We start from the raw sequence: 22,090 nt of genomic DNA, 5'->3' as shown, positions 1-22,090 counted from the left end.
TGTGTGAATATCATTAGAATGTAGAGTTCTTTCTATTGTGAGGCATGAGAGGATTTTTATTTGTTCATTTAGAAACCCCTTTTTTCTCCAAATATGTATGGTTTAGAGGTACCTCTGACTGAACTTCCTCTCCTTAGAGTTGGTTAACCCTGATGTAGCAACTGTACCACTCAGTGTCTAAGTTCAGCCTCTCCTTGGCTGTTGTGGCTCTAGAACTTAGAGGTTCTAGGTGACTTATTTCCCCAGATTATGTTCTTGTAGCATTTGATCCTGACAGCCCATCTCTTGGGTTGCATTCTTGTTTTAAGTGTTCCGCCAGGACCAAGGGTTTTATTATTTAGGAATTGGGTTAGAATTAGGGAAGCTGAACTTCTTGCTAGGCTGTTCTGCTCTCTAGTCACTAAAAAATTCTTCATTATACTTAGCCATAATAATTTTTGCTTGCTGTAATATGGTCATCTCCTTACAGCTTTTAAAAACTATAGTGAACATTGTGGGAATTCCCTCCTGGTCCAGTGGGTAGGACTCTGTGCTTTTGCTGCTGAGGGTGCGGGTTCAAGCCCTGGTTGGGAAATTAAGATCCTGCAAGCTGCATGGCACAGCCAAAAAAAAAAAACAAAAAAAAACGATAGTGAACACTGTATTTCGGTAGAACGTAAACCCTGAACAGGAGAACTACTATACATGTCTGTTATAGATTAAGGGAATAAAGGTCTAAAACTGGTCATTTATTCAATGTCTTATTACCATAATAAGCTCTGGGAGCCATTAAATCCTTCCTGGACTAGATAGATAGATAGATAAATAGATAGATAAAAATAAGAGTAATAGACACAACCTTCCAAGACTGTTGTGAGAATTAAATAATATAATACTTGTAAAGGACTTAGAGCAGTGTCTAGCACATAGTAAGAGCTCAATGAATGTTAATGTTAATATTGGAATATTATAATAAATAATATTTAAATAAAGTAGTAGTTAAATAATATTAATACTGTATAGGTAGGTGGGTGGATAAAGGAATATGCTGGGGGTACAAAAATGACAAAACATTATCTCTGCCCTCAAGGACCTTCTAGGGAAATGAGGAAGGTAGATGTTTAAACAGATAATTACAGTGTAATACAATAAGCTCAGAAGAAATAGCTAAATCTCTTAGGTCAGAATCTAGGAGGATGTATGAGTCTAATTTAGTGCTAGCTTTTGGTTTCAGAGGCTGAACCTCTGGCAAGTTACTTCTTCTTTATATAGCAAGTATGTTGCTTATACAAAGAGCATGGGCAGACTCACAAGGTATGATAAAATAAAAACAGGCTTTTAATGCCACCTCGCTTTTTCCTGAGATCCAGTTTGGGGATACAGGGTTGTTCAGGTAATAGTTTCTTACCACTCTGTCGAGTACTGCACATATGGACAGCAGGGAAGACACAGTAGAGTTACTTCTCAGCCTATAGCTCCCCAAGAAAACTGGATCCTTCCATGAAACTGTGATGAATCTCAGCAGGTGTAACAGCAGACTGAGTCCACATCCATTCCCCTCAGGTTGCACCCATTCTATTTATGGGGATGGCTGGGAGTGAGACTGAATCTAGTCAGCGGTGGCCAGGCATTCAGAGGCAGGTGGACCAGGTATTAATAACTCCATATACTCTCTAAAATACTTAACTGAAAGTAAGGTGTACTCTTCATTTCAAACGTAGTACTGATACTGAAACATAAACTGTATCATCAAGTTGTCTTTTTTTTTTTTTTTTGCGGTATGTGGGCCTCGCGCTGTTGTGGCCTCTCCCATTGCGGAGCACAGGCTCTGGACGCGCAGGCTCAACGGCCATGGCTCACGGGCCCAGCCACTCCGCGGCATGTGGGATCTTCCCGGACCGGGGCACGAACCCGTGTCCCCTGCATCGGCAGGCGGGCTCTCAACCACTGCGCCACCAGGGAAGCCCCATCAAGTTGTCTTAACGAGCTTTATATTTAAGGTCTCCAGGCTTTAATTAATATAATTAATTTAGTGTCTTGTTACAGAAATACTTGCTGGGAGTGAGAGTGGCGGGTAGGATGGAGGCCTCCTAAAAGAGATTTTCCCAGGGATCTCTACCAAGAGAGAAAGTTTCATGGAAGAGGTAGCTTTGAACTGGATTTTGAAGGAATGTGTAGAAACAAGGCTGGAGTGAGATATAGGTACCTAGGGCAGGCTAATAATTTTATATTCTTCAAACTAATGTAATAAATGTTTGTATATTAGCAAAGACTAAAGAAGTAAAGAAGAGGTAGAGTACTGTGAAGAGGAAATGTAGAGAAGGAGCTCTTAGCTTTTTCTCTAATTATCCCTAGCAGGTTAGTTCTGTCATAGACCTGCACATCCATCTCAGCAAAACAAAAGCCCTCCAGTTAAAAAGATGTCTATGAAGATAGATTAATGGCTATTCAGACATGCCATTTGGCAGGGGGTGGTCTCCCCTCTATCACAAGTGATTTGTCTGTGTATTTCTTAATTTGATGCGCCAGGATCTCCCTGAAAGGAGTGCCTGTCCAAATTGTTAACGATTTTCCATGTTTTAAAGCCCCTTAGGGATTGACATTCTGGGAATCTACCCCACTGGCAAACTTCTTCACCCTGGCTTTGAGTGGGTCTTAGCCAGGCTAGGGAGGTATGAAAGTTGTTGGACGATATGAGAACATGGCATGTTAGAGGAAGAGCAGAAAGTTCTTTGGCTTCAAAATGTACAGGGGGGAGGGAAGCTATTAGAGAGAAACTATTAGAGAGGTGATAAGAGTGTTGATACTGGTGGGAAAATTGGGATGATTGTTTAGAGCAAGTTTGTGGAAAGATCTTTTACATAGAGTTTAAGGTCAGGCATACCAGACCCAGGCCTACAAATTTGTTTCTTTGTAGAATATGAAACCACAAAGTCTTTTTTAGAGATTAATTCTTTTTTTTTTTTTTTTTTTTTCGGTACGTGGGCCTCTCACTGTTGTGGCCTCTCCCGTTGCGGAGCACAGGCTCAGCGGCCATGGCTTACGGGCCCAGCCGCTCCACAGCATGTGGGATCTTCCTGGACCGGGGCACGAACCCGTGTCCCCTGCATCAGCAGGCGGACTCTCAACCACTGCGCCACCAGGGAAGCCCTTCTTTTTTTTTTTTTTAATATTTATTTATCTATTTTTGGCTGCGTCGGGTCTTAGTTACAGCACGCAGGATCTTCTGTTGCGGTGCGCAGGCCTCTCTATAGTTGTGGCGTGCGGGCTCCAGAGTGCATGGACCCTGTAGTTTGCTGCACGTGGGCTTAGTTGCCCTGTGGTGTGTGGGATCTTAGTTCCCCGACCAGCGATCGAACCCATGTCCCCTGCTTTGGAAGGCGGAACCCATGTCCCCTGCTTTGGAAGGCGGATTCTTAACCACTGGACCACCAGGGAAGTCCTGAGATGTAATTCTTAATTTGACTGGGGCAGAGGGTAAGGGAGGTGGTGGACAGATGATGGACTTTTTGAAAATGTGATCAAAGTTGTCAACTTTCTTACTAGTCAAATGCACACACAGACACAGTTTTGTTTTGTTTTTAAAGAATATTTTTCAGTTTGAGGCATTTATTTTATTTTACTTTATTTTTGGCCGTGCAGCGTGGCTCATGGGATCTTAGTTCCCCAACAAGGGATTGAACCCAGGCCCTCAGCAGTGAAAGTGCCGAGTCGTAACCACTGGAGTGCCATGGAATTCCCCAGACAGTTTTTCATACAATTTTAGGGGGTTTACAGACCATCTCCCTCAAATTCTATCTAGTAGAACTCTAGACTTGGATAGAGAACTGTTACTTTTTAGAATAGCAGTAAAAAAAGAAAAATGCACAAAACCAAGTACACATACTTTATTCTATCAAGCTCATTGTTATTGTACACAGCTGTAAAAGATGTTATGTTTGACTTTATGTTCTGACCTTTCTCCTGTTTTTTAAGTTTTAAAAATTCAGCATCTAACTGACAACCTAGGTTTTGAATTAGGTGTGTGCTTACTGCATTCTAAATGTTATTTGATATAAGACTGTTTCCTGTTGGCTTTTGGTTGTAATGTAAACTTGTCTGTTCACTCTTTAGTTACTCTTAGGAAACAACGTGCAGCCGAACTGCATCTGGGGGATTTTCTAGTTTTTCTTCGCAGAGTTGTATCTTCAAAAGCAATTCAGTCAAAAATGGCTTCCCCAAAGTGGACAGAGGTGCTTTTAAACATAGCATCTCAGAAATGTTCTTCAGGTATGTGACCTTTGTCTTATTTTACAGTATTTTGTACATCACGTGTGTTTTATTCAGATAACAACATTGGATACTTGACCTTGATTTTAAGGCTTTTCTTTCTTGTTTTATGAGTACTTATTTGATTGCAAGAAAAGTAATCTCAGGAGTAAAAATTGAGAGGAATTAATAATAGAAGGTACCACTGGAGAAGATCATGGATTTAATGCAGAGAAGTTGGCTCTAGTTCAGATTACAGTAATAAAAATAAGCAGAGAACATCCTGTTTAATATGATAATTTAACCCAGATTTTGAGTTTACTTCTTGGATTATCAAAATGCAGATTGGAGTTTGTCTGTTCTTTCTTATCATGATATGATTTCTGTTGCCTTGATTTGTAACTTCTGATTGTATGCTATCTATGAGAGTTCTATATAATAAGCTTAATTCCTGGTTCTTAGCCTGAAAGTCTGGTCTGCTTGTATAGATTATTATCAGTCCTTTCCTAATCTGTTTTTTTTATTGTGATAAATATACATAAAATAAAATTTACCATTTTAACCACTTAAGTGTACAATTCAGTGACAGTAAGTACATTCACAATGTTGCTCAACCATCACTACTCTCCATTTCCAGAACTTTTTCATCATCCCTGGTCTTTCTTAAATGTGCTGAAACATAATATAGTCTTCTATGGTACATGCTGTTTTATATGTGTACACTCTCAATATAGTTTATTGGTGTTTCTTTTTACTTTTTTTAATGTGTATTCAATTTTTTAAAAATTCAGATCCTGTATCTTTAAGATTGGCATAAACAAAAAAAGAATACAGACAACTTATTATTAACATAACAGCTGCAGTTGTTAACTGCAAAAATACAGTAAAATGGAGTCATACTAAATGTTAATGTTCTTACAGCAAATTATCTCAGTCATTTTGTGGTAGCAAATTCTGGCAAGAAATTCATTTGCTGTTAAAAGTATTTAAAGAATTTCCAAAACTGATCATCTGTGCTGCAAATAAAACAGCAGTTTATTCAAAAGAGCCCTTACCTTTCTCTTATTTTCTTAAAAGATCTGCCATTTACAGGTAACTACTATTTTCAGATCGGTTGTTCAAACCAGTGTTCTTCTGTAAATACGCATCTTAGCTTTATATATAGTAAGTTTATACTCATTTTCCCAATAGTTTTCAACTAATATAACTTACAATAGCTTTTTTTTCTCCTTTAATAAGGTAAGCCTTCTGTAATATTGATTAAGTTCTTAGAGCATGAAGAAAAACCAGATATTCATTTATTTCTACTGGTTGTGTTGTAGTAATGGACAGAAAAAGGAGCATCAGTATCCTGTCTCTATCTTTGCTTACTTTAGAAAAGTACAAACTGCTTACTCCCCATTAATCCTGTGAGGCCGTCAGGGCGTAGATGGAGTCAGAAACAATTAAAGGCAATGATAAGCCTGAGCTTTAGAGATTAACAGACCTGTCATTTACAATTCTACTTCTGTCTCTACTGAGCTTTGTGGCTTTGGTCAAGTTACTTAACTTCTCTGAGCCTCAGTTTCCTCATCAGTAAAATAGGGATATAATGTAGGATTTGTGAGGATCAACAGAGTTATTAATGTGTATGAAATGCATAGCACACTACTTGGCACAGGTAGTTATTATAGTGCTGTTCCCTTACATACATAAAAACTGAAACACAAACATGGATATTCATATACATTAATGGATATGGGATGAATCCAGAATTCTTGTGATAATATGCTGAAGTGAAGTCTGTTCCATCCTAAATACTTAGCAGCCTCAGAGATTTTTTTCAAGAGGTTTATTGAAACTTTGAATTTAAGTCACATTTATAATAAGAAAATGTCTTTTTCCCCCTCCAGGAATTCCTCTAGTTGGTAACTTAAGAACGAGGCTCCTTGCACTTCATGTCCTTGAGGCTGTGCTACCAGCTTGTGAATCTGGTGTAGAAGATGATCAAATGGCCCAGGTTTCTATTTTTAAAGTTATTAGAGGATGTTCTTTACATGTGCAACATGATGCACCGAAAATCTAAACTCATGGTCTCTTCAGTTGTAAATGTGTCATTTATTCAATAGCACGACTTCCACTTCTGAGATTGCTTTTTTAATTTTTCCATCTCTAAGCAAGGAGAAAGAGAAATTAAGTGAGCTATGGGATGTGAGGAGTAGTGGTATAGTGAATACTTTCAAGGTCAGAAAGAAAGGAAAATTTGTGGAATTTCTTCCTAGGTTTGGGCATCTAGAGAGAGAAAGATGTGAGGCTGCATGGCCTCATCAGAGGTCCATATAGTGGGGCAACATGAGGACAGTTGAACCCACTTTGTAGTGGGTTAATGGTCTTTCTAAAAAATGATATTTAACTTGCATCCACCCAAAGTAGCTGTCAGACCTTGGTATAATTAAATCTCACATGTGACTTAATATTATAGTTACATGATTTATCTTTTCTAAAAATAGTTAAAATGATCCTTTACAAATTTTATCATTCTTTTTCCTTCAATAAATAGGTTGTTGAACGTCTGTTTTCCCTCCTGTCGGATTGTATGTGGGAGACACCCATTGCTCAGGCCAAACATGCTATTCAGATAAAGGAAAAAGAAGAAGAAATAAAATTACAGGTACTTGATTCTTCCAAAAAGGTATTTTTAGACAGACATGTGAATATCTTGTCACCTGTCTCTGGATCCTTTCTCCTTTGAGAGACTTTGTTCTATCAGTTATTCAGTCTCTTCTTTGTACTGTGTCTCCTTCTCCACTGGTTCTTTCCCCTCAGTTTATAAACATCTCTTATTCCCACCCTTCTAAATTTCTTTTTTATCTATGAAGCCTTCCCTATATTCTCTCATCCTTCATTGCTAAGCTTCTGGGAAGAGTAATCTTGTGTATGTTTAAGTCACTTCCTTACTTCTCATTATCTCTTTAGCCCAGTTGTTTATCTTCCATCAAAGCACTGAAATTAAATGACAGAGGTAGATGTTATTGGTAATACAGTGTATGGCTTTTTATCCACAGCTTACTTGACCTTTGGAAATTCTAGCCTTCTGTTGTTTTCAAAACACTACTTTCTCCTAGATCCCCTCTGCCAATCCTTGATTCCCTCTGGAGGCATCTCTTCTTTGGTGTGACTTTCTCCTTGCCTCCATCCCAAATTCCAGTGTTCCTCAGAGTTCTGTCTTTAGCTTTTCCAGCAGTCTCAGTCATACCCACGACCATTTTCACTACATGCACTGCCTTCCAAACTTGAATGATAGCCCAGGTGTCTCTCCTTCAAACCTTTCTCCTTTTCTTCCTATCCCATTTTTATTGGTGGCACTAACATTCAACTAGCTTTTCAAACCTGAATTCCTGGGAATTCTCCTAATGTCCCCACCCATGTGGTCCCTAGAACTCATTGATTTTTACCTCCTAAATAGTTCTTGAATCCATCCATCTAGCTACCTTAATCTTTCTATTAGTTTTCATGATTCCACACTTTTTCTAGTTTTCCTTCTGTCCCAGTACAATGGCCTCTTCTTCTCATCCTCTTTTATTTATACTTCGTCTTCTATTTAATCTGACTGCTGGAGTATCCCAAGGCTTGGTCCCAAGACCCCTTTTTTTCTTCAACTTTCACCTCCGTTCCATTTCCTGTAGCCAGCAAAACCTTATTCAGATCCGTATGCCATTGATTTTTAATTCCTTTTTTGACATTCTTCCTGAATTCCAGACATATACCCATCTTCTACTTGCCTTACGACTTGAATAATAGCGTAATAGGCCTCTCACACTTAGTAGCATCCTTAGTTCTGTTACATCTTGTTCCTTCCCCAGGCTTTCCCATCTTACCTAGTAAGTGACTCAGCCAAAGAACCAAGGAGTCATCCTTGATTCCTCTCTTTCTATCACACACACACACATTTTCTCTGTCCGTACAATCTCCAAGTCCTGTTGACTTCTCTGTTAAGACTTAACTTGAATTTTCCACCTCCTCATTCCTCTGCCATCACCCTACTCCAAGCCACTACCATCTCTGGCCTAGATTATGCAATATTCTCCTAACTGGTCTTTCTGCTTCCCCTGTTAACTCCCTACAGTCCATTCTCTACACAGGAGCCAGTGTGATGTTTTAACATTGTAAATCAGAGCATGTTCGTCCTCTGCTTTAAAAACCCACCAGTGGTTTTTAATCATTCTTGGAATAAATTCTAGAACTCCTTGTTCTCTCCTCTTTGCTCACTACACTGTGAACAACTTGCCTTCTTCCTGTTTCTTGAACACACTAAGCTTGTTCCTTCCTTTGGGCTTTGTGCCAGCTATTCTCTCTGCCTGGAATACTTCCCGCAGATATGTCTCTCAGAAGTGAACTTATTATTCATGTCTCAACTTAATTATCACTTCTTCATTGTCCTTTCCTGATCCTCAATCTAGAGTCAGTTGCCACACAGTCTTTATCACATCACCTTTTTTGATTTCAGCATAGCACGTATTACCTGCTATTTCCTTGTTTATTTTCTATCTCCACCTTGTAAAATATAAGTTCTATGAGAGCAGAGACATTATCTGTCTAGTATACTGCCGAGTATATAGGACCTGGTATAGTGCCTGGTACATAGTAGATGCTTATTAAATACCCATTGAGCAAATGAATGAATTTAAGTCCTCAGTATTTCTTACCTGAACTCTTGCAGTAAACTCCTGATTGTTCTCTCTGCTTTCATCCTGTATACTCCTGGTAAAACAATGTTTATAAAACATAGGTCTGATAGTAGTTCCTCTATATAAATCATTCTGTGTAGGCACTCCCTCTTGTCTAGAGTAAAGATTAAACTTAGAATGGCATTGAAGACCTTCCATGATTTTGTTCCTTCTTCTCTTTCTAGTTCCTTGTTCTCTTTCAGTCTCATCCTCCAGATATTCCATACTGCTTGCAATTCTTTAAATCAGTGAACTCTGTTTCACCTCCATGACTTGGCACATGCTGTACATACTGTCTTAAATTTCTTTCTCTACTTTGATCAGCTGCTTAATGCCTTCTCATCATTCAGGATTCAGCTCAGAAGTCATCCTCTTTTGAATGCTTACCTTATCCTTCCCAAGCCTGGTTAGAAACTTACACTTATATGTTTCTGCTATACCTGTCATGTAACTTCTTTTATTCTCTCACTACAATACTGGTGTTATTTATTTGTCTCTCTGTCCCCTGACTGAGCTGTAAGCTCTTCATGGGCAGGGACCATGCTGTATGTATGATTGTGTTCCATCGTCTGCACAGTAACTGGTACGTGGTAGATAATAAATATTTGTGGAATCAACCCAAGGAGATCTCAGGAACTGAATCTGAGTTAGTTCAAAATACTGACCCAGTTTCCTTTCTGTTAGAAGCAGGGAGAGTTGGAGGAAGAAGATGAAAATCTCCCTATACAAGAAGTATCCTTTGACCCAGAGAAAGCTCAGTGTTGCATAGTGGAGAATGGACAGATTTTAACTCATGGCAGTGGAGGAAAAGGATATGGATTGGCATCAACTGGAGTAACTTCTGGGTGCTATCAGTGGAAGGTACGTAGAATTCCAAGTAGTTTTTAAAAGCATTTTATTTTTTAGTACTTTCCTCCTAGGTTATTATAAAAAATGTATGGAAAGACTATTAAAAAAATCATCTTATGTAAATGTTCTATTACTATGTAAGATTTTAACATAAATGGAAACTCAGTGAAGGATATACAGAAACCCTGTATTATTTTTGTAACTCTCCTGTAATTGTAAAATTACCTCAAAAAATTTTTAAGTGTAAGGTTGAAAAATCATAATCATCCCTTCCATGAGGGGTCACACAGTGCACACCCAGCAATGAAAATGCAGTAACATATGTCTGATGTTTCTTCCTGGGAGAGCGTATTAGAGACTGAGTGCCCAACATTTTTATTGAGTGCTGGTCACATACTCTCTGCCTGTTCTTTTTTAGATTCCCAGAAAGAAAGCAGGGTTTTAGCATAAACCATATTGTCATACAGTCTAAGCACAATAAGCCACCAATATCAGTCAGGGAGATTTTTTATCAGTGTAGGGAACTATTTACCAGACAAGTTCCCAGGTGCCAGCCAAGGACCAACATTGCAAGCAGACATTTCTAAGGCTAGCAATCTCTGCTGTGTTCTTTTTTTGCACAGTCCACCTCCTTGGCTGGCTCTTGGCCACAGTGTTTTTACAATAAAATTAATATTATTATCTGGTAGGTCCCCAGACAGCAGGGTGAGACTGACCTCCAGTACTGACTTGAGGGGTCTTAGACTTAGCCAGTTAAAACAAACCTCATTAATTGTAAAGGTCTGTCTTAAAAAGTCAAGTGACTTTGTCCTTAAATTTAGCACAGCACAACTCTGGCCAGTCCAGGGCTCAGAATAGGGTGCATACACAAAAAGTACAATTCCAGAGGCATATGTGGTATCCCTGGAAATGAGTTTATAATTGTTAAGATATCCCTAATCAGGATATACAGTAGTCAGGCAGAACAAGTTAACAGGACCCCAATGTGATCTCCCATCAGGGGGCCTCCCACCTTCTGTTCCCATTGCAGTCTAAGTAATTTAATTGAGTGTTTGCTTTCAGAGGGACTGCCTCTGAAGGACAGTTTGTTAAGTTCCGAAAAAACAATGATCATTTATGCCCTCCCTCTTCTTCCACACTTCCCCAGGGCCTGGGTTGTTTTTTTTTTTTGTTGTTGTTTTTTTTTACAGCTTTATTGGAGTATAATTGCTTTACAATGATGTGTTAGTTTCTGCTTTATAACAAAGTGGTTGTTGTTGTTTTTTTCCCCTCCCCCCCCCACCGTTATTCTAAAATCAGTGTTTCCTATTTAGTTATTATAACTTCAGATTTTTTCAGTCATTTTTTAATCTCCATCTAGACCTTTTATCCAGAAGGGTTGGGTGCAAAAGGGACACAAGAATTTCCACACAAAAACTTTTTTTTTTAACAAAAGTGTTTTTATATTGATACAACTTAACCAGAAAGGTTAGCAATTGGTCAGGACAAAATCCCAATTAAAAAAATTGTTTTCCAGAATAGGTTTACAAAACCTTCTACGCCTTTTATCCTAATCATTTATCCAGTGAGCAGCCTAGGAAAGATCAGTCTTTTGCTGGGGAGAGCTTCATTTAATAAACTGTCTTACTAGGCGTGTGTATCAGATATTGAATCAAGCTATCAGTCTGTTGTTGCAAACTACGACTAGTCCAAGAAGCTGAACATAATAAGTCAACAGCAGTGAGACCTCCCCAAGAAGAGGTCAAGAGTCCAGTCTGTTACAAGAGTGGCCATAGAGGTCATGCACCCTGGGTATGCCCTCCTTCAACTTTCAGTAAGAATCAAAGTTAGGAATGTAATCAGTTTCTGTGTCAGAAATAAAAAGCCAATCAGCAGCTCAAATTAGATGGCTATCAAAAGAACAGGCCCTTTCCCAGGGGCATATATAAGAGACTGGATAGTCCAGCTAGAATCCATGTAGTTTTCAGTTTATGGCTGCACCAACTAAATCTTCACCAGCCCCCACGTCTGATTTTTGTTCATTAGGCTGGTGCCTGCTTTTAGTTGAACACAGCTCATGTTGGGTTGAAACAGCCCATAGCAGACAGTATGAGGTTTTAACTTAGAGGCAGGTCCAGGCAGTTGGAAGCTCTGAATTGAGGATTCTATAAAATTGGCAACTTTTGGGGGCAGCAATAAAGCCTAAATGCTGTAGGATCAGACAGCTGCATTTCAAGTCTAAGTGACGAGCAAGGCTTTCCTAAGCTCTTTTTGCCTTCTCAATCTTAGAGTACAAATCTACCCACTCAAAAATATGCATTTCAGGCTAGAAAATCATCAGCCTCTAAGGGTCAGACATCTGATTTTATAAGAACTAATTGGCAGCTAACAACTGCTTTTTAAAACTCTCAAAGTATATTTCTATGTGGAGATTGCCACTCTTTTTATTTTGTCTCCCTTTTTTCTAGCAGTTCTAATAGGCAAAAATCATAACAAAAAATCGTCAGTTATGGAGGCTTGTTTTGTTTCCAGTACTCAAAGAATTTAAGTCCCAATCTACTCACCTGGGCAAAAAGCAAGGAAGTTGTGATCCCACTGACATTTTTCCTTTGCAGCTTTTACTTATCAGGATGATCTCTTAGTATTTATGAAGTTATAAGCATATAACATTTTACATCATTTTTTATCATACATCCAGATGCAGTAGCCACAAAGCGAAGCTGTTTTATAAAATTTACTTTTCCCTTTTCCCTCAGATCTCAAGTTTACTCAGACCCCTAGCAGTAAATTTAGCATTTTTAGGGTTAATTGGTTGGGCCAGGGCACTGGTACAGCAGTGACAGCATCTAGGCTAAAGAAAATCGCTGGAGTATTTTCTTTTCTTTTCTACTTTTCTCTCTCTCTCTTTCTCCATTTCTCCCTTTTTTCCTTTCTTTCATCTATTTAAAGTTTTACTCCAGCCCTGGGAACTGATTTAAATAACCTTATCTCCTCTCACTTGGAGGAAAGAGCAACACATACTTCTAATACTTTTGGTCTACCCCAAACTCACCTTCAGGAATTTTTGAACTTTTCCCCCTCCCACCTGGACAAGAGAGCAGCTGCAAGCTAATTTTTTTTTTTTTGGCGGTACACAGGCCTCCCACCACTGTGGACTCTCCTGTTGCGGAGCACAGGCTCCGGACACACAGGCTCAGCAGCCATGGCTCATGGGCCCAGCCGCTCCGCGGCATGTGGGATCTTCCCGGACCGGGGCACAAACCCGTGTCTCCTGCATCGGCAGGCGGACTCTCAACCACTGCGCCACCAGGGAAGCCCCAAGCTAATTTTTATTCTTTGGCCCATCCAAAGCCCATGTGTGGGAATGCTTGGGCTCTCTTTCTCTTCCCACCTAGAGGAGAGAACAACACAAATTTTCTTCTGGCTGCTCTTTTCCCCTCACTTTAGCTTACAGGGCCAAAAGCAGCCAGGGGACCCAGTGAGCCAACCCTCCTGGGGTTGGATCTATTATTTTTGAATTCCATAGGTAACTTTTACCTCTCACAACAGATAGCCACTCATCTGCTGCTTCATAACACGTGTAACCCCATAGCCACTAGAGTTTTGTCTTTCCCCAGTTCTCTCTCTCTCTCTTTTTCCCAAATATATAATTATATTTTAATGACTTAGAGTTGTTCTGGTGAAGCTCATGTTGCCACCATTGTGTCAGAGGTCCTGAAGATGACCCCTATGTTCAAAGATTTGATAGAAGAACTCATAGGACTCAGTATTATCATTGTACTCATGATGACTGGGGTTTATTTTAACAAGGTAGTAAGGATACATAACTGGATAATAAGGAGGAAAGATACAGGTGACGTCTGGAGGAATCCACGTGGAGGCTTCCTTATGTTCTCTCCCTCCCATGAAGGGTCACATGGACTGCACTCTTGTCCCAGCAACAAAATGCAGCAACATGTGTGTGATGTTTTAGGGAACCCCCTTAGAGACTTAGTTGCCAAGATTTTTACTGGAGACTGATCATGAAGGTACCCTCTGCCTGGCATAAACCAAAACTCCAGCTCCCAAAAGGAAAGTTCGTGTTCAGTGTAAACCACATTGTTTGTTCAAACATTCTTGTCCTGGTGAGCCACCCGAATCATTTAGGGAAAGTTTTCTAACAGTGTAGGAAACTGTATAAAAGTCGAATTCCCAGATACTAGCCAAGGGCCAGTGTTACAAGCATGCCTTTTTAAAGACAGCAGTCTCAGGCCTGCTCTATTAACTCTTTTCTGCACAGAAATATACACAAGAGAGTAGTTAGAAAATTTGTATAAAGAATTGAAACTTTCCATTAATAATTTTCTGGACTGGATGTACTTCCTCAGCTTCATAATTAAGATGTAAGTTAGGGCTTCCCTGGTGGCGCAGTGGTTGAGAGTCCGCCTGCCGATGCAGGGGACACGGGTTCGTGCCCCTATCCCGGAAGATCCCACATGCCGCGGAGCGGCTGGGCCCGCGAGCCATGGCCGCGGAGCCTGTGTGTCCGGAGCCTGTGCTCCGCAACGGGAGAGGCCACAGCAGTGAGAGGCCCGCGTACAGCAAAAAAAAAAAAAAAAAAAAAAAAAAAAGATGTAAGTTAAAATTGTTTATTTTAAATAAATACTCAAAGGTTATTCTAAATGTTCTACAAGGTAAAGATGAAATTTGTCTTAAAATCTTTACAAAATCATGAAATTATTTCATTTTTATGTTATTTTCACTTAAGCTGAAAATATGTTTATTTATATTCTCATAAATGCATAAATATTATTTACAAACATATTCCCCAGTATGGCTTTATACAGTTAATAGTATATAAACAAGTTTTTTGAATATTAGTGAACATTACCACTTTCATTTTAGTTTTACATTGTGAAGGAAAACAGAGGTAATGAAGGCACCTGTGTTGGAGTTTCTCGCTGGCCAGTACATGACTTTAACCACCGTACTACCTCGGATATGTGGCTCTATCGGGCCTACAGTGGTAACCTCTATCACAATGGAGAACAGACTCTGACATTGTCCAGCTTCACTCAAGGAGATTTCATTACCTGTGTGTTAGACATGGAAGCCAGGACCATTTCCTTTGGGAAAAATGGAGAGGTACTGAAACTCATTCAGAAGTATTGCATGTTTTCCTGTTTTTATTTATCCTCAACTCAGTTATTCAGGTACTAGCTATTCAGTTTATGGATTATTTGCTCTTCTCTGCTTTTTCTCTAATACCTATCGGTTCTTATAATATTTATCAGCACCAAAAAAAAAAAAAAAAAGAAAGATAGTAAAATCCCAGGAAGATTGTTGAAACAGAGGAACAAATTAAGGTTATTATATGTGGAATTTCCTTAGCAAGGTTAGCAAGGTTAATTGAGATTTGGCTCTAGTAACTTACTCTGTCTCATAAGAGCTTTGAATCTTAATGTGTATTGGATATTATCAATTAAAAAAAATTTTTGTTTCCTTTTTTTCCTATCACCTTTGCCACACTATAGGAACCCAAATTAGCTTTTGAAGATGTGGATGCAGCAGAGTTGTACCCATGCGTAATGTTCTATAGTAGCAACCCAGGGGAAAAGGTAATGAAACCTCAAACCTTTATAATTAAGCATAAAGGATATTTGTTACTTTTTATTAATATTTGTTAACATCAGAGTTCACAGAAACAATAAGCTATTTCTACCATTAAAAGTATTTGCTCAGATAATTTACTCTTCCAGATGAAGGTTAGATTACTTTTAGAAGTTGCCTTTGCTCTTTATTAAGGCACTATTTGATATTCTGGTAATTTGAATATAGTGAGTCAACTTTCAAACATATGTGTAATTTAGGAATTATAGGAAATAGTTTAGGGATAATCTGGTTTATTGGCAGTTGTGCATATGAGAAATCTAAAAATAATCTTCAGTGTAATCAGATACCATTAGGTGAATAATGGAGGTTTCAGTTAGGATGGGGAAGCTGCCTTTCATTCATTCAGCTGAGAGGGTTCTCAGTCCTTGTAGATGGTGTAAATTTGAACCTTCAACCTTCAGGAGGACAGTATTAAAGAGATAACCCTCTCACTAAAAACTTTTTTTTCTCCTCATGTAAAACCCAGTTAGAGAGAAACTTCTTTGTGGTCTCCCTGTGGGTTGATTTGTTTTCTACCCCATCCTTTTACTTGAGGATATAACGTCAAGTAAAAGTAGCCTAGGTCTGGTCTCAGGAATTTCTAGTTATTTTTTAGTAGAAAGTTTTCAAGCCATCTCATATATAATGTGTCTATAATGGAAGTGCTAGATTTGGTAAATTCTAACCATGAAAGTTACCATTTATTCTGGGCTTTTAATATATTTTTAAAATTTTCAAGGAGGTATAATTTCAAGCTAGCCATTCATGAGAGAGGGGAACTGCTTCTTGAACCAGGTAGTCACAAAACTGAACTGGAAATGAAATAAAGAGGCAAACCAGTACCTGCTTTTATCCCTTTCCCTGATGATATTCTTGCAGCCCAGAATAGGTTCTGGTATGTTCTGGTTAGAATGATGGCCTATTGCTCACTAACATTTGTGAACCTTGAAGGAATTAATTTAACCATAGGCTTTGTATCAATCACTTTATTCTACCCAGAAGCCCGTGTCCCCTGCATCAGCAGGCGGACTCTCAACCACTGCGCCACCAGGGAAGCCCCCAGAAGCCTTTTCTGACTTCAGAATCTGATTAAAAAAAACAATACTAATAATAGTTAACATTTTTTGAACATTTACTGTGTGTCTGGCACTGTACTGATAAGCACTTCATGTGCATAGTCTAATTTAATCTTTAATATAGTAAGAGATAGATACTGTTATTAGTGCCAATTTTTTTTCAGTTGAAAAAGCTGAGGTTAGTGAGATTAAATGATTTCCAAAAATTACATACAGTTAAGATTCGAACCCAAGTCTTGCTCTTCTTTCAGCCTCTATGTCTTATTTGAAATGCGTGTCCAGATTGGGAATATACCAATTTTCTAGCCTTGTGATTTATCTTTGTGCCCCTGGAACAATATAAGATGGTGTCTTGAGGACTGGAGTGGATAGATCCTCAAGGCTTTTCCGGGGGGTGGGGGGTTGGTGCTAAATGGAGTCAGTCACATACACCTTGGTCTATATCTATCTTTTGGGTGGCCACAACAGCACTCCTGCTCACAGACTGCACGCAGTTTAAATGACAGGGTAGCTTATTTCACCGGACCATACTGGTACTGACCTCAGTAGAACTGTAAAATTTGTTCACTCCTTATTGGGGGCCAATAGTATAATACACACGTATCAGGAGACCAAATACTAGTTCCACATAGGATTCATGTGCTAGAATTTATAGTTTTATAATTTACAGAATAAATAGTTTAGGAGAACTATTAATAATCACACATTTGCTACCCTCTTTTCTTTTATAGGTGAAAATTTGTGATATGCAGATGCGTGGCACACCACGAGACTTACTTCCAGGAGACCCCATTTGTAGTCCAGTAGCAGCAGTGCTGGCAGAGGCCACTATTCAGCTTATTCGTATCCTTCATCGAACAGACCGTTGGACTTACTGCATTAACAAAAAAATGATGGAAAGGCTGCACAAAATTAAGATATGTATTAAAGATTCAGGTCAGAAGCTAAAGAAAAGCCGCTCGGTTCAAAGCCGAGAGGAAAATGAAATGAGAGAGGAGAAGGAGAGCAAAGAGGAAGAGAAAGGTAAACACAATAGACATGGCCTTGCTGACCTGTCAGAGCTGCAGCTGAGGACCCTTTGCATAGAGGTGTGGCCTGTGCTGGCAGTGATAGGAGGAGTTGATGCTGGTCTTAGAGTTGGAGGTCGGTGTGTTCACAAGCAAACTGGGCGCCATGCCACACTGCTGGGAGTGGTCAAGGAGGGCAGCACGTCTGCCAAAGTCCAATGGGATGAAGCAGAAATTACCATCAGGTATGATTTGTTGAGTTACACTTTTAGCAAATGAGTGTTTATTGGTGAAATGGGCCATTGCCTATGGACAGTGAGTAATTATGTATTTTAGGTGAGCTGCCAATTAACTTTTTTTTTTTTTTTTTTTTTTTTGCTATGCGCGGGCCTCTCACTGCTGTGGCCTCTCCCGCTGCGGAGCCCAGGCTCCGGATGCACAGGCCCAGCGGCCGTGGCTCACGGGCCCAGCCGCTCCGCGGCACGTGGGATCTTCCCGGACCGGGGCACGAACCCGTGTCCCCTGCATCGGCAGGCAGACTCTCAACCACTGCGCCGCCAGGGGAGCCCCCAATTAACTTTTTAAAATAATTTTTTTTCATACATCTGGGTATGAGTACTGTGATTTCATAAAGGAATATTTCCCAAACTTGTGTTCTTTGGAATACTAGTGGCTTGTAAAATATATAGTTTTTATTTTGTTTTGTGAAGAAATGGTAAGCTCACTAGTTTAGGTGTAACTGGGATCCTTCTATTTTTCATTTGGCTTCCTCCTTTTTAATCATTTCCATTACGCATTGGGATAGAAAAAAGCGAGTCAGCAGGTCTGTCAGTTACATTTTATGTAGGAGGGCTTTGAATGTAGGATGGGAACATTTGAGTGACTAAAATTAGGTTTTGGATTATCTGTGATTTTTAAGTATTCTTGCCTTTTTTTTTTTTAAAAGCATATATTTCTATACCCTTAGTGTGCGACATGTTGGATGGGTATGAAAATTACATTTATTTGGCACAAACTGTGTGCTTAAAAGCATTTAGATGTGTTTGCAATCAGATAGGATTTGTGTGAAATAGAAACTTCATATGTTTAAAAGGAAGTATGTCAAGTATCTCAGTTGATAAGGGGACTCATCTAATGACTGTACAGAATTATATCATTTGAAAACATGGATTTATTGATGATACTTTGTAACTGTTCATTATACTGCTTAAAGTGATTCCACTGTTAATATGACGTGGGACAGTATCAAAAACAGTGGTTCGGGCTTCCCTGGTGGCGCAGTGGTTGAGAGTCCGCCTGCCGATGCAGGGGACGCGGGTTTGTGCCCCGGTCCAGGAGGATCCCACATGCCGCGGAGCAGCTGGGTCCGTGAGCCATGGCCGCTGAGCCTGCACGTCCGGAGCCTGTGCTCCACAACGGGAGAGGCCACAACAGTGAGAGGCCCCCGTACTGCAAAAAAAAACAAACAAACAAAAAAAAAAACAAAACGGTTCTTCAGTATTTTTTGGAGCTGGTACTGTTTTAGAATCTAATGATAGCAATGGACCCTCTCAGCTGAAAAATAACCATATATGAATTTTACACACAATTTCAGGAGTTAATGGACTTCAAGCTAAGAAAGCAATGAAAATTTTACTTGTGAAAGTATCTGCCTTTTCTTTTATTCTTTACCTTGTTTCAGAAAGGATTTATGATGCCTTACTAAGATGCATATGATATAGCAAAGTAATTAAATTAAATTAAAACCAACAAGAAAAATGACACAAAGGGAAAACAAGATTTGAAAGTTTAAGCTAGAGCCAAGATTTCGGTTAATAGAACAAATATATACCACCAAACTTTGTATACTTGCTAAAGCTTTCTGTTCCAATTTGTTTAATTATAACATGTTTAAACTTATGGAAATTCTTGATGAATATCAGGAAATACGTGATCATATTTTTGCTTAAACTAAATTAGAAGCATTTATTGAAGACTACAAAGTAATTTTTTTGAATGAAACAAAGTCTTATCTGGAACAGGTTATAAATGACCATTACCCATATAATAAACTAGATTTATTATGCAAACTTTCCAAATAGCTTACATCAGGGATCGGCATACTACACCTGGCCCGGCTCCTCTTTTTGTAAATAAAGTTACATAGCCACACACATTCATTCAGGTATATCAGTGGCTGTGCTCACACTATGATGGCAGGGTTGAAAGGTTGCAGCAGAGACCACGTGGCCTCCAAGTCCTAAAATATTTACTGTTTGGCTCTTTACAGAAATTTTGCCAGTTCCTGGCTTATATTATATAGTAATGAATATTCTTATTTGAAAGCACATGAACATCTCATTGCTTTTGCGTTTAACATCACATCCCCCCATTTTCTCATAATAGATTCATTTTTCTATTTGTAATGAGTTCTCTAGTTTGTGCAAATTATTATCTGTACTGTTTACATGATACATCTTATTTTGTCTACATTATTTTCTGTACCTTCCTCTTGTCTATCCCTCACTTGCTTCTTCCTGTGTCATTCTGATCTTTATTAAAGCTTCCCAACTTTTTGGTCGCCTAGTGATACTCCATTGTATAACCTGGAACCCTGTGAACCGCTTCCTTTTGACGTGGCACGATTTCGAGGCCTGACGGCTTCTGTGTTGCTGGACCTCACATATCTGACTGGCATTCACGAAGACATGGGCAAACAGAGTGCCAAGCGACATGAAAAGAAACACCGACATGAGTCTGAGGAGAAAGGGGATGTTGAGCAGAAAATTGAGAGTGAATCTGCTTTAGATACACGAACAGGTTTAACATCTGATGATGTTAAAAGTCAGGGTACCACAAGCTCCAAATCAGAAAACGAAATAGCTTCATTTTCTTTAGATTCAACAGTGCCAGGTGTGGAATCCCAACATCAAATAACAGAAGGAAAAAGAAAAAATCACGAACACATATCCAAAAACCATGACATAGCCCAGTCAGAAATCAGAGCAGTCCAGCTGTCCTATCTCTACCTCGGTGCTATGAAATCACTTAGTGCTCTTCTTGGCTGTAGTAAATATGCTGAACTGTTGCTGATACCAAAAGTTCTGGCTGAAAATGGCCACAACTCAGACTGTGCAAGCTCTCCAGTTGTTCATGAAGACGTGGAGATGCGTGCAGCGCTTCAGTTCTTGATGCGCCACATGGTGAAACGAGCAGTCATGCGGTCACCCATAAAGAGAGCACTGGGATTAGCAGATCTGGAACGAGCTCAAGCCATGATCTATAAGTTAGTGGTCCATGGACTTTTGGAAGACCAGTTTGGGGGCAAAATTAAACAAGGTAAGTTATCCGGTTTTTAAAATTTTTGCTTTGTGCTGTTGAAATTATTCATAATTGTCAGAAGTGATACATTCTATTAAAGACTTATAAGTTTTTTTTTTTTTGGCCAAAGCAATTTTCACATTTCCTTTGCAAGGAAAACAGTTCCTTTCTGTTTCTTTATATTAATAATCATCTGTCTACAGGCAAACCTCATTTTATTGCGCTTTGCAGATACTGCATTTTTTACAAATTGAAGGTTTGTGGCAACCCTGGGTTAGGCACGTCTTTCAGTGCCATTTTTCCAACAGCATTTGCTTGCTTTGTGTCTCTGTCACATTTTGGTAATTCTCACAATATTTCAAACTTTTTCATCATTATTATGTTTCTTATGGTGATCTGTGATCAGTGATCTTTGATGTTGCTACTGTGACTTGCTGAAGGCTTAGATGATGGTTAGCATTCTTTAGCAATAAAGTATTTTTTAATTAAGATATGTACATTGTTTTTTTTTTAGACATAATGCTATTGCATACTTAACAGACTACAGTATAGTGTAAGCATAACTTTTAGATATACTGGGAAACCAAAAAGTCACTGTATTGCAATATTTGCTTTATTGCAGTGATCTGGAACCAAACCCGCAATATCTCTGAGGTGTGCCTGTACCTATAATTTTCTATTTTAAACCTATGCAAGTATTAGAACTTAATAATTATTACATTTTGTAAAACTGAAATTTAACTCATGCCACAGAAGGTACTCAAGTATTTACTGATCTGATTCAATATATATATTATTCTGATAACTTCTCAGAGACATTTTAAAGGACTTTTAAAAGTACTACTTTCATAGACTATATATTGTGTGTAAAAAAACCTTGTTTTATCTTTTATCCTCACCTTTGGGGATAATATGAATTCTGAGATAAAAATGAGGTTCATTCAGTAAACATTTACTGAGTGCTTACAGTGTGCCAGGTACTATTCTAGATTTTGGGGAGTCAACGGTGAACAAACCAAGTCACCTGCCTTCATGGTGCTTCCATTCTCTTTTTCTTCCTTCCCTTCCTCTTCCTCTTCTTTTACCTTTTCCCTTACTCCCCTTCTTCCTTTTTTAGCTTAGATAGTAAGTAGGAAGAGAGAGGTGTGTGGTGCATATAAATAGGAGTGTTAAGATCATGATTATGAAAAGTACTTCATCATTTAGCAAGCCAAATAAAATTAGCTCTCTATTTGTAACAACTGCTATCTTGATTATGTTTATTTGTAGGCTCCCTTACCAGATAAGAAAAATTACAAATATTTGTAAGCCCTTA

At 38.9% G+C, this 22,090-nt stretch overlaps 1 protein-coding gene across 1 annotated transcript in view; it reads left to right on the top strand.

Annotated features, from left to right (window-relative positions):
* HERC1 (HECT and RLD domain containing E3 ubiquitin protein ligase family member 1) overlaps positions 1 to 22,090 on the top strand; it is a 211,730-nt gene that overhangs the window by 114,974 nt on the left and 74,666 nt on the right. Inside the window, exons 31-38 of the mRNA XM_081228054.1 lie at positions 4,093 to 4,248; positions 6,120 to 6,226; positions 6,767 to 6,877; positions 9,618 to 9,794; positions 14,646 to 14,885; positions 15,275 to 15,358; positions 17,200 to 17,720; positions 20,018 to 20,793. Coding sequence (XP_081084180.1) covers positions 4,093 to 4,248; positions 6,120 to 6,226; positions 6,767 to 6,877; positions 9,618 to 9,794; positions 14,646 to 14,885; positions 15,275 to 15,358; positions 17,200 to 17,720; positions 20,018 to 20,793 — 2,172 coding nt within the window. The remainder of the gene's footprint in view (positions 1 to 4,092; positions 4,249 to 6,119; positions 6,227 to 6,766; positions 6,878 to 9,617; positions 9,795 to 14,645; positions 14,886 to 15,274; positions 15,359 to 17,199; positions 17,721 to 20,017; positions 20,794 to 22,090) is intronic.

Source organism: Mesoplodon bidens (assembly GCF_964165515.1).
Source record: "Mesoplodon bidens genome assembly, chromosome: 3".
NCBI lineage: Eukaryota > Metazoa > Chordata > Mammalia > Artiodactyla > Ziphiidae > Mesoplodon > Mesoplodon bidens.
This window is presented reverse-complemented; position numbering and strand designations above follow the sequence as displayed.